This window comes from Trachemys scripta, chromosome 19 (genome assembly GCF_013100865.1).
Source record: "Trachemys scripta elegans isolate TJP31775 chromosome 19, CAS_Tse_1.0, whole genome shotgun sequence".
NCBI classification, from domain to species: Eukaryota; Metazoa; Chordata; order Testudines; family Emydidae; genus Trachemys; species Trachemys scripta.
Genome location: NC_048316.1, coordinates 13,035,834 through 13,048,444, shown reverse-complemented (window position 1 = coordinate 13,048,444; position 12,611 = coordinate 13,035,834). Strand labels below are relative to the sequence as shown.

The window sequence follows — 12,611 nt, the reverse complement described above, 5'->3', positions numbered from 1 at the left end:
GGAACACAGCCCGATGAGGAAAGAAATAAAATAACTGACTTCATCAGGTTTCATCACATTCACAGCTAGTTAACCATGAACTGGTGACCGGTTAACTGCTGCTCGCAGAGCCACAGGAGAGAGTCTGATTTCCCTTTTGCTGGAATAAGCAGCAAACACGCAGACAGGCTCCCTGCTTCCTTTAACCTGCAAAAACAAGGGAGTCCTTCAAAGATCATCCATCCACTCAGTCCTCTCTCTCTTCCCTACAGTCTAAATCCCTGATAGTGTAAATCCTCACATTTGCTTCCCTCCCTCTCTCCCTCAGTCACACACACACTCTCTCCCCCTCCTCCCTAGTCGGCTGCTATCTGATCTATGATGATATGTGATCTCTTGGATACAACCACACACACACGCACACACACACAAACCACCAGGCATTGCTGCTACCCAGCTGAGCAAAATGTCTTTCTCCTAGCAGCGGTGCTCATCATAGCTTTCAAATCCTTGACGATGTGGCCATGCTTTCCCCTCTGCCTTCTACTTTCTCTCTGTTTCTGCCTGCTCTTCCTGCCCTTGGGGCATCTTTGCCCTCCTCTCTGTAGCTGTATGGACTCCCACACTATAGACTGCAGGGATCAAGGACTCCCCAGGGTTCCTAATCTGTTTCCACTGGACGTACGGAAACTTCTCATAGCTGACAACAACATTCAGGCGATACCGGCTGATTTCTTTATATTTTATGGAGATCTAGTCTACTTGGACTTCAGGAATAACTCAATCACCTCCTTAGAAGAGGGCACTTTCAGCAGTTCCACCAAGCTGGTGTTTTTAGACCTAAGCTACAATAATTTAACGCAGCTTGATGCTGGGATATTCAAGTCGGCAGAGAAGCTGATAAAATTAAGCCTTGGGAACAATAACCTAGTGGATGTGGACGAGGCTGCTTTTGAGAGCCTGGAACAGCTCCAAGTGTTAGAACTGAATGACAATAACTTGCAGAGCCTCAACGTGGCTGCCCTGGATGCACTTCCGTCCCTTCGGACTATACGTCTAGAGGGCAACCCATGGGTCTGTGACTGTGACTTTGCCAACCTCTTCAGCTGGATACAAGAGAATGCATCCAAGCTTCAGAAAGGTAAAGCTAAATGACTTGCAAGGCAGCTAGTGTGTGTGTGTGTGTTTGTGTGTGTGTGCACGCTCACGCTGTTCCTGTTGGTCAGCTTGTCTGTCTGGGTGTATTGCCTGCAGTGATCCAACCTGTGAATTCTGCTCCTACCACAATTACACATTTGAACCAGCGAGTCCCTTAAAATGAAGCTGGTTTCCTTTAGTAACAACATCCCCTCCCAGTAAATGTGATATTTTGGTCCTGAGACTAAAACCTATCCAAGTTGAGAAGGAGCCTTTTCAATTAGGGTAACCCAGCACTGATTCTCTTCCAGGCTTTGGTTTCTATTAAGTAAATAAATATATTTCCCTTAATAAGCCCTTTGAATGGCTGAATATTTGTGCCAGCACATGGGGGAACCTGATCTTACCCTGCCTAGATTTTCTGTGAAGCAGCACAGGATAGTTCAGTCCGTGCATCCTATTTTATACCACTGTGGTTGTTGACCCTCTCCTGGAATTAGTTGCTTTTGATTGCCTGCATTAGGATCTCAAATTCCAGCTTGGTTGTTGCTGGTTTTCATACAAATAACATAGCTTTTAGTTTTGGAAGCCAATTTACATGAGAGCGCAAGCTGCAAAATTTGGAATGGCATCCAGGTTTGGATCTGGAACCACACCTCAAATGGCGTTCTGGGGTTTTGGCCAGTTATTTTTCAGATGTGTATTGAAATAATATTAAAGCAGCCATGTGCAGGAATCCAGACTCTCCCTGCCCAAAGCTCCTGTTAATCTTACAAGCCTTAGCTAGAGATCAACCACAGTTCATGGTTCCCAACAAGCACTGGGTCATAAACTCATGCCACCAGCCCCCAAGATGCACGTGAAAGACAAACTGCTAGGAGCGTAGGTGCTAACAGTGTTACTGGGGGTCCACAAAGTAACGCCCTTAATGAGATCACGGCTGCCTAGTCTGCTTCTGAGCAGAACTATGTTTGACTGGGGAGGAATGGGGGGCGGGGTGATAAAAGGTTGAGGCTTGAGAGCCAGGGAGAATGGGAGGAGATGGAGAAAGAGGGAGAATCCATCCTCTAAAGAGCATCTCTGTGTATTTCATGGAGTGTCAGAGGCAGAGGGAGAAAAACACAGAATGAGCCAAGAAAATGATTTCAATAGCTTTTCCCCTCCTCTTCGTTACCAGAGAGGCTGTAAGCACTTATGTGAGCTCTCCCTGTGCTCGTGACCTTGGGTGGCATTTTTGATACATTAATCTTGTTTGCCCTAGATGCTCAAGGATGTAATGGAACCAGCTCCTATTAGAGATGAATGAAGTGATTTGGGGAGAAAAAAGGGTTGATCTCCCCACCCCCGCCAGGCGTGAGCCGAATCTCGACCTACTTCCCCCACGATGCCTGGGGCCAGCTTTGGTCTGTCTCTGAGCAGATTGTTGGCAGGATCTAAGCCAAACCCTGGCCCATCTCTTCCCTGTATCCAAGTCAAACCTTCATCCATCTGCCCCTCTGTGTCCCAACGGAACCTTCACCCATTTCCCCCAACTCCTTGTCTCAATGGCATTTTAATTTTTCTCCCCGAACCTTTAACTGAGCAAAAGCTGTGATCATTTCCTGCCCCCCACCTCCTTACCTGAGCCAGCATTATCCCTCATTCCATCCGTTTTTCTTAGCAAATCTTTCTCCCATCCCCCCCAAACCACCCCAATCTGTTCCACCTTCAAAAATATTCAAATAATAAGAACATAAGAACATAAGAAAGGCTGTACCGGGTCAGACCAAAGGTCCATCTAGCCCAGTATCCTGTCTACCGACAGTGGCCAATGCCAGGTGCCCCAGAGGGAGTGAATAATGAGACCCTCCCCTCCCCAATCTGCCTCCCTTCCCAGAATACCTTCCTCCCCCCGCCTCCACTTTCACCCTCCCATTGGTCTTATGCCTGTTCCTAAGTTTACCTGTGGTTCTTTAGCCTGGAAATCCCTAGAGATCAAGTTTTCTTACAGGATTTCCCGTGCTTCCTGGGGTCATCGAGGCTAAAAACACTTTGTCACAATGTTTTGTCTCAGCCATTTCCAACCCCAGATGAACCCAAAAATATCTATATATTTGTTCTGAGCTCCAGAAGGAGGTGAGAGATGGAATCTCCATCCTTAGAGGTTTTTAAGGACCGGCTTGACAAAGCCCTGGCTGGGATGATTTAGTTGGTGTTGGTCCTGCTTTGAGCAGGGGGTTGGACTAGATGACCTCCCAAAGTCTCTTCCAACCCAAATCTTCTATGATTCTATGAGAGGAAGACCACTTGGAAGTCTCTTGATAAAGATAAAAGAGGTAAATAACAGGAGTAACATCATGGTGTAGCGGTCTACTATAGACCGCCAAATCAGGACGAGGAGGTGGATGAGGCATTTCTAGAACAAATAACAGAGATATCCAAAACACAAGACCTGGAAGTAATGGGGGACTTTAGCTATCCAGAGATCTGTTGGAAAAGTAATACAGTAAAACATAAAATTTCCAGTAAGTTGTTGGAATGTGTTGGGGACAATATTTTTGTTTCAGAAAGTGGAGGAAGTAACCACGGGGCAGCCATTTTAGACTTGATTCTCACCAACAGGGAGGAATTGGTAGCGAATCTGAAGGTGGAAGGAATTTTGGGTGAAAGTGATCATGGAATGATAGATTTCATTATTCTAAGGAAAGGAAGGAGTGAGATCATCAGAATAAGGATAATGGACTTCAGAAAAGCAGACTTTAACAAACTAAGAGAACTGGGAAGTAAGATCCCATGGGAAGAAAATCTAAGGGAAAATGGAATTCAGGAGACCTGGCAGTTTCTCAAGGAGTTGATATTAAAGGCAAAACTGCCAACTATTCCAATGTGAAGGAATGATAGGAAGAATATAAAAGAATATGGCTCCCTCTTTAATGGCCTGTAAATCAAGAAGGAATTCTACAAAAAGTGGAAACATGGACAAATTGCTAGTACAAAAGAATAGCACAAGCATGTAGGGACAAAATTAGAAAGGCTAAGGCACAAAGTGAGTTACACCTAGCAAGGGACATAAAAGACAATAAGAAGAGGTTCTATGAATACATTAGGAGCAAGAGAAAGACAAAGGAAAGTATAGTTCCTCTACTTAATGGGGAAGAAAAGTTAATAACTGATGACATCAAGAGGGCTGAGGTATTTTAATGCCTATTTTGCTCCAGTTTTCACTAAAATGGTAAATTGTGACCAGATACTTAACATAATTAATATTAACAACAAGGGAGAAGGAACAAAGCCAAAATAGGAAAAGAACAGGATAAAGAATATGTTAGATATACTCAAGTCAGCAGGGACTGATGAAATTCATCGTAGGGTACTTAAGGAACTAGCTGAAGCAAGCTTGAAACCATTAGCAATTATCTTTGAGAACTCAGGGACTATGGGTGAGGTCCCAGAGGACTGGAAGAGGACAAACATAGTATCTATCTTAAAAAAGGAGAACAAAGAGAACCTGGGGAATTATAGACCAGCCAGTTTAATGTCAATATGTGGAAAGATACTGGAACAAATGATTAAACAATCAATTTGTAAGCTCCTAGAGAATAATAGGGTTGTAAGGAATAGCCAGCATGGATTTATTAAGAACAAATCATGCCAAATCACCCTAGTTTCCTTCTTCGATGGGGTTACTGACCTAGAGGATAAGGGAGAAGCTGCAGATGTGATATATCTTGATTTTGGTAAGGTTTTGGACCACAAATAGAATACGAGTCAACAATGTTATGCAAATGCGAAAAAGGCTAATACCATTCTGGGGTGTATTAACGTGAGTGTTGTATGTAAGATCCGGGAGGTAATTGTCTCACTCTCCTTGGCGCTGGTGAGGCCTCACCTCAGCTGGAGTACTGTGTCCAATTCTGGGCACCACACTTTAGGAAACATGGACAAATCACTCTTCTCTGGACTCTCTTCAACAAAAGTGATAAAAGGTTTAGAACACCCGTCCTATGAGGAAAAGTTAAAAAAAACGGGCATGTTTAGTCTTGAGAAAAGACAACTGAGGGGGAATCTGATAACAGTCTTCAAATATGTTAAGGTCTGTTATAAAGAGGACAGTGATCGATTGTTCTCCAAATCTGCTGAAAGTAGGACAAGAAGTAATGGACTTAATCTACAGCAAGAAAGATTTAGATTAGATATTAGGAAAAACTTTCTAATTATAAGGGTGGTTAAGCACTGGAATAGGCTTCCAAGGAAGGTTGTGGAATAGCCATCACTGGAGGTTTTTAAGAACAGGTTGGACAAACTCGTGTCAGGGATGGTCTAGGTTTACTTGGTCCTGCCTGAGCACAGGGAGCTGGACTTAATAACTTCTCAAGGTCCCTCCCAGTCCTACATTTCTGTGATTCCACGATTCTATGAATCAACAGAGCAGAGGAGCTCATCAACTTACCGAAAAAAATTCACTAAACTTTTTCAAGCTTTCAGAAGATTGAGTTTGCAGCAAAGGTTTGGGCAGGTTCTTATTTTATCTGAAATGGTCTCCCGGTCCCTATTCCCCAATCCTGTGAACACCTGCTTAACTTGCCTGACAGGGCAGTGCCATTGACTTCACTGGGACAGTTCACATGAGTGAATTTAAGTACATACATTCAGAAGGGGTTGGAGCCCTAGTTCACATTGCCTCATCGAAGCTACTGCTGTTAAAAGGGCAGGCTGTCTATTTCATTAAACTTAGGAAAGTATTACTCAAGGAGGTGAGGGCAAACCCAAGCCGCAAAGGGCAAGATTTTCTCAACAATACTTTAAAATCATTGGGCTCCCTGCCCTCACTCTGCCCCAGGCCCCACCCCTACCCCACTTCTTCCCCAAGACCCCATCCCTGCCCCACCTCTTGCTGTCCCCCGCTCTGCCCCTGCCTGACCTCTTCCTGCCCAGTTCCGCCCTCTCTCCCGAGTGCGCCCCGTCCCCGCTCCTCCCTCTCCCCCTGCCGCTAAACAGCTGATCGTGGTGGGCGGGAGGTGCTGGGAGGGAAGGGAAGGAGTTGATCGATGGAAAGGAGGCACTGGGGGGAAGGGGAGGAGCTGGCTGCCTGGGGATGCTAAGCATCCACTAATTTTTTCTGTGGGTGCTCCCAGCCCTGGAGCACCCACGGAGTCGGCGCCTATGCAAACAGCAATCCACCTGGACATTTGGCGATCCGACTAACTGAATTCCCTGATGTGCTGCTGCAAGTTTGGAGTCACAGAGGCGTGTTTTTGCTGTCAGCACATCAAGATAAGTAGGGCAGCCAGCGTTATGCCTGGAAACAGTTTAGAAAGGAAAGACAGAGACAAATTGTGCAAGTTTCAAGATAAAGGTCTGAATTCAGCACCACGCTTTTCCTTTTCACTTCTAGAGCAATTCCAGTGTTTGAATATCACAGTACACGCTAATGGGGAAAGCTGAGATGTGGCGAACTGGCTGGTGATTATCTTCACTTGAGATTGTTTAGGTATATGGCGGGATTAACAACACAGATTGTCAAGGGACAGAGCTGTAAAGTTATTGAGCCTGGGAATCTCATATGCCTTTCATTCAACTACTGAGTTCCTGTTTGAAAAGAAAAGAAAAGAAAGACACCCCCTCCTGAAATACAGGTGGAAATTTAAGGGGGGAGGGACTGATTCATCAGTGCCCTATGCCTCTTTGCACCAGCTATAATGCTGCATCCATTTCAGTGGACCTCCTTGGCAGGCTCAAAGCTGGTTCAGGGCATCAGGGTGGATTGGAGGAGGAGAAAGCATGCCAGAAGAGACAGGAGGTACACGTCTGCTATTCTGTGGCTGCTATAACAACCATAAGGATATTTTTAACCTGCACTAAGGACTGAACTGGGGCTCAGGACTGCAGCTTTCAGATACTACTGTGAAATATGGCCCCTGTAAGGATCAGAGACAGGTGGAAAGAAACAGAAACTAAGTGGCTGGGGGAGAGAAACTTCAGGATAGTCGGATGCTGTAAAATTACTCTTGATTGTGAGTTTAAAATAAGACTGTTGAAAATGCAGTTTAATGTGCCCTGCCTCTCCAGTATAGCAGAGAATGACACAAACTGGAACGGTGTATCGAGACCACCAACTACCCCACCCCTGAAATTTGGGCATTTCCTTAAAATGGGATCCTGATCCAGGGGGGGGCTCTAGCTTTTTTGCCGTCCCAAGCACGGCAGGCGGGTTGCCTTCGGCGGCCCGCCTGCGGGAGGTCCCCGGTCCCGCAGCTTTGGTATACCCGCCGCCGAATTGCCACCGAACCGGCGGACTCCCACAGGCACGCCACTGAAGGCTGCCTGACTGCTGCCCTCGCAGGGGGACTGGCAGGGCGCCCCCCGCGGCTTGCCGCCCCAGGCACGTGCTTGGAGCGCTGGTGCCTGGAGCCGCTACTGTCCTGATCCAAAAGTGCCTTGGGTTTGGGTTTTGCAAAATAGACACCCAGCTGATGAAGTTCAACCCCTAGTTCATGAGGTTTGAAAAACATTCAAACCACTTTGCAGTGTAGCCCATCTGAATAGAAATTCCATTCTGCTGCAGCAGATATGGGCCAAACCCCAGAACAATTCATCCCAAACACCCTCCTTCCCCCTACACTCCAAATGTTTGGATAAATCGGTGACCTGGATATGAACCACAATTCAACTCATGACGTTTTGCAAAACCTACATCCATTGTGCCTGATTTCTAATTAGCAGGGCAAGTACTGGAAAAGGCCTCTGAAATTACTTTTTCTGCTGATCTGTCTTCGACTGTTTGACCAGAAAGTCTCTTCCCAGCTATGCTGCTCCTGCCTATCTGGCTCTGTTGCTTCGCACAAACAGCTGACATTTGATTCCTTTTATAGATCTCAGCCTTTATGCACCTAACCTTTATTTCTAAATAAAGCATTACTCAGCAAAAAGTGCTTCTTCTCACACCCTAAATTGCAGGCAGACTTGTGACAGGAGCTGCATAAAATGTTTTGCACTCAAAACAAATGGCTGCTGATCACTTTGCCAATTTTATGGAAGGCAAGTACTTTTTTTTTTAATGTAAAATGTTGAATTTTCATCACAATCCAGAACAAAGGGCAATTTCCCCCCATCTAAGTGGTTCCACGTTTAGTGAAGACAACTTGTGCAATGCATTAAACTGTCAAAAGAAGTGAAGGTCAATGTAATAATAATATTTGGATTGTATATAGCAGCTTTCATCTGAAAGGATCCAAAAAGTGCTTTCCAAACTATGGAAGAAATTCAACCGGAGGTTTAAAACTGATGCTGGCTCGATGCACGGGGGGTGAATTTCATTGGATATACATGTGGCACCATTGAATCTCAGCAACCAGTTAGATGACGGGTGCACAGAATGCTAAGAATAATGAGGGAGAAAACCAGGGCAAATGTCTGCTCTTAAGAAATCCTCCATCAGATCTGTAGAGTCTATGCAGAGAAGACAGGGTCTCTTCCATTAAAGGTCTCGTTTGGATCAAGGGCTGAGCTGGCTTTGCCAGGATTTGACCCTGTTGGTTGAGGGAGTCAAGGGAATTGCACATTTGAGGCTTTTACCATTCCATAACACATTTCATTTTTTGCTTGCTGGGTTTTACCAGAGGTGATTGACAAGGTCCAGATTCACCAGAGTGGAAACTTTAAGAGGGAAGGAGCTCACCTGGGCTCCTTTAAGGAACCTGATAGAAGTGGGGTAAGAAATGTGCTATTAAAAAAGCGAGAACTGATGCAGGTCATTTGGAGAGTTGGTGTGAATAACTTTCAGAGGCCGATTCAAACCGCCCAAGTCTGCTGGGTCTGCAGGGCTGGTCTAGGGAGATCTTGGGACTATTGGGTGAAATCTTGACCCAACTGAAGTCAAAGGAAATTTTGCCCTTGACTTCTGTAAGGCCAGGATTTCATCCATAGTCTGATGAGATTTCTGGTATTTGATGCTTCATGTAGAATGAAGCAATGCCATGAAAATACAACCCTGCTGCTCCTGCTATCTGTAACAACCTTCCTGTATCTCTGGACCTCATCTGCTCTCTCTCTCTCATATGTCCCATCTCAGCTGAAAAGGCCTAAACTTCTTAATTTCACTCTTATAATGTTATTATTTACTACTGCAGGCCCTGATGCTTTGCTGCTTGCAGGTGCGCCATGAACTGCAGGATTGGGGCCTAACTCGGCCATTTCATCATTTAAACCTGTAAAGCCTTCTGGGCACACGGCTTGGAAGGAAGATGCCATTTTAAAAATTAAATGCTGTAAAAGGATCCCGTTGATTCTCCCCACTTGCATGCAAAAGATGGGTTCCGATGAAATGCAGGTCCTGAAGGGAATTCAAGTAGCCTGGGGTGCCCATATTTAATTAAGTGCTTTGTAGAGGTCTCTATTGCTATTTTATACCTTGCATGGACATGTCTTGGGTAGCTGTGAGCGTGACCTTGTTTACTAATGGCTAATGCATTTTTAACATGACTTTTAATTAGAGTTTAAATAGTCCTTGAAGTGTGACTGTGGTGTCTCCTTTCTGTCATCTTGCCCTCTTTTTTTTTTTTTTTTTCCTTTCAGTGTCTTAGGAAAAAGCCTTTTCAGGAAGGGCGAGGAAGCTGGTGTGCTGCATTGGTCTTGCAAAGAGCAGCCACTGTGCCACTAAACCTAGTGTCAATAGTACAGGCATTCTCATCTTGTTGCTATTTAATGCATATCCCACTTAACTCCCCCCTACATTTTATAGGAACAAAAGTCGTTGATGGTCTTATATGCTAAAACTATATATGCTAGGGGGAGGGATAGCTCAGTGGTTTGAGCGGTGGCCTGTTAAACCCAGGGATGTGAGCTCAATCCTTGAGGGGACCATTTAGGGATATGGGGCAAAAATCTGTTGGATGATTTCATTGGGGATTGGTCCTGCTTTGAGCAGGGGGTTGGACTAGATGACCTCCTGAGGTCCCTTCCAACCCTGATGTTCTATGATTCTATGAAAACGCTGCAGCTGTAGAGCTATGTCAATGATTTGCATCAATTTAAGCAGAAGGTAGAGACTGTGAATGGCGACTATCAAACCAATATGATCTGGTATAATCCCTGTGATGCACCACCTCCTTTTCTAGAGTAAGATGCCTGCTGTGTTGGCCACTCACAAACTCCCTAACCGATTTTCAGTGGTTATAAATGTAGGAAATCAACGGTCCCAACAGAGGGCGCTGTAGTGCAGATAGGGAACTGGTTTTCATTGGTGCACTATTTACCACTGCTCTGCACGTGGTTAGCTGACACAGTGGTTTAAATGACAATGCTGTCTACACTAGTGCTTCTATCAATGGTCCCACCAGTGAGAGAGCAACAGTGGGAGATTGCCCATCTAAGCCTAGTAGAGTCACCACCACATCTCCTGTGCTGAAGTAACAGAGGAATCAGAGTTCTCTGGTTCCCTTTGAAAATTGTAGGAAGGGACCCCACTGGTGGCAGGAAATGGCACGTGAAAATACAAAGGCCCCATGTCATTCTCTTGTTTGCCAGGCATTCTTTTGATCAGCTGTTGTTCCGCTTTAGAAAACTGTGTGCACAAGAGTCACATATGACCTTAGGAGAGCCAAAGGGCATTGGCTTCATATCACAGCTGACGTACACCCTGCTGTGCTACTGCAATGAGCAGTTTTGTAGTCAGTCGCCTCCCCGATATAGACCGCTTAGAGATGAGCTGCACAACAGAACTGGGAAGCAGGCTAGGGCTGAGTGAGGGAGTAGGAGAAAATGGGAGCTGTGAAACACAGTAGGTGGAGATGAGATTATGGGCAAGTTTTCCGGAGTGAGGAAGTGGAGGTTGAATTGAACAGGAAACCAATGTGGGATTCCAGGGGTGGAGCAATGGAAAAGAACAACTTTAGTAACAGTGGGTTTTTTTGTAGAATGGAGTGGGGTGAGATTAGAGGGAAAGGTTACGATGGATGAGAGTGAATATATGACCAAGTCATGGTATGTAGTCCAAAACAGTGTGCTTCAATTTATCTGCACTCCTGATGTAGGTTCTTGCTGCCAGCAGCCAGATCCTGGCCATGTTGACATCAGTGGCCCTAATGGACTCAATGAAAATGGTAAATGTTAATTTCAAATGGTGCCCTATATGTAAAGGCACAAGTTTTATTTAAATTTCTAGTCAAGTGGAAAGTCAATGAAACTACTGACCTTTTTGTCACTCCTGTCTTCCTGCCAGTAGTACCTGTACCTGTTTCTCTGCTATACACACAAGGTTGCCTTTACACTGCGTGCTAGTGTAGAATTAGATCAAGCTTCCACCGAAAAGGCAGGAGACTACAGTCCATTTCCACAGCACAGCGTTTCATCAGGTATCAATGCATATACTAACACCTCAATAGCTTAGTACATAACATCCAAGGCCAGGAATGGAATTAAAAGCTCCGAGACAACTCACACATTCAGCAGCTTTTAGTCTATTCATGCAGAATCCCCTAACAGAAATAAGATTCCTCCACAAGCACCGTGCATGGGTTTTTATTTATACACTGACTCCTGCTCTGTTGCAGTAAAACGATCAGTTACTGGCTTCTTTTGTTCTGTTCCTCATTTCTTAGGATTTTCAGGAGAATTTTGGTCATTCCTATTTTGCAAATTCACTCTGGCCAAAAGTTTCGGGCTCAATCTACATTTAGGATCCAAAACAAATAGTCTGATTTTCAAAGGTGATGAGCAGTCAGCTCTAACTGAAGGTAAATTGAAGTCAGTAGGAAGTGTGGGCACTCGCCTCCTTTAAAAAAAGTAGGCTATTTATAGGCCTCTAAATGTGGAATTAGGTGCCTAACTATAAACACCCAGATTTGAATTTTTTTGCCTTTCTTTTTTGGTAGCCATAGGCAGGAGCCGAGTGGCAGTTCAAATCTCTTCAGAGCAGAAGTCTCTCTCAGTACTTATTACTACAACTAAGACATTAGTGACAGTGTTAAAGTAGAAGAAAGGGATCTATAACTAGAGGCAAAATACAATATAAGGAATAAAATGCCACATTTAAGCATTTCAAGGCTTTGTAACCTCAGTAACATCAGCGAACAGCTACAATTTTACCCAAAATGACAAATATAATTTTACTTTTTTTTCTAGGAAAGTTGGGAGGGATAGCTCAGTGGTTTGAGCATTGGCCTGCTAAACCCAGGATTGTGAGTTCAATCCTTGAGGGGGCCACTTAGGGATCTGGAGCAAAAATCAGTACTTGGTCCTGCCTCCTGAAGACAGGGGGCTGGACTTGATGACCTTTCAGGGTCCCTTCCAGTTCTATGAGATTGGTATATCTCCATATATATATATTTTTTTTAATTCAAATGCTCTTGCAATGATCTTCAGTAACTCACTCATGCAGATTAAAATAGAGTTGAGGAAAATATTTGCAGTAACCAATAAAGTTTTAGTCCCTCTTTCTGCTGGCTAATTGCCTGCCAACATATGTTGGTTTTTACAAATTTATCAATTATTCAATGGATAGTTTACATGTAATATTA

The 12,611-nt window shown here is 44.5% G+C and overlaps 1 protein-coding gene across 1 annotated transcript in view; it reads left to right on the top strand.

The window, feature by feature from the left end:
• The first annotated feature begins 210 nt into the window (after positions 1-210).
• LRRC38 (leucine rich repeat containing 38) overlaps positions 211-12,611 on the top strand; it is a 28,580-nt gene continuing 16,179 nt past the window's right edge. The window contains exon 1 of the mRNA XM_034753678.1: positions 211-1,120. Coding sequence (XP_034609569.1) covers positions 358-1,120 — 763 coding nt within the window. The 5' untranslated portion in view covers positions 211-357. The remainder of the gene's footprint in view (positions 1,121-12,611) is intronic.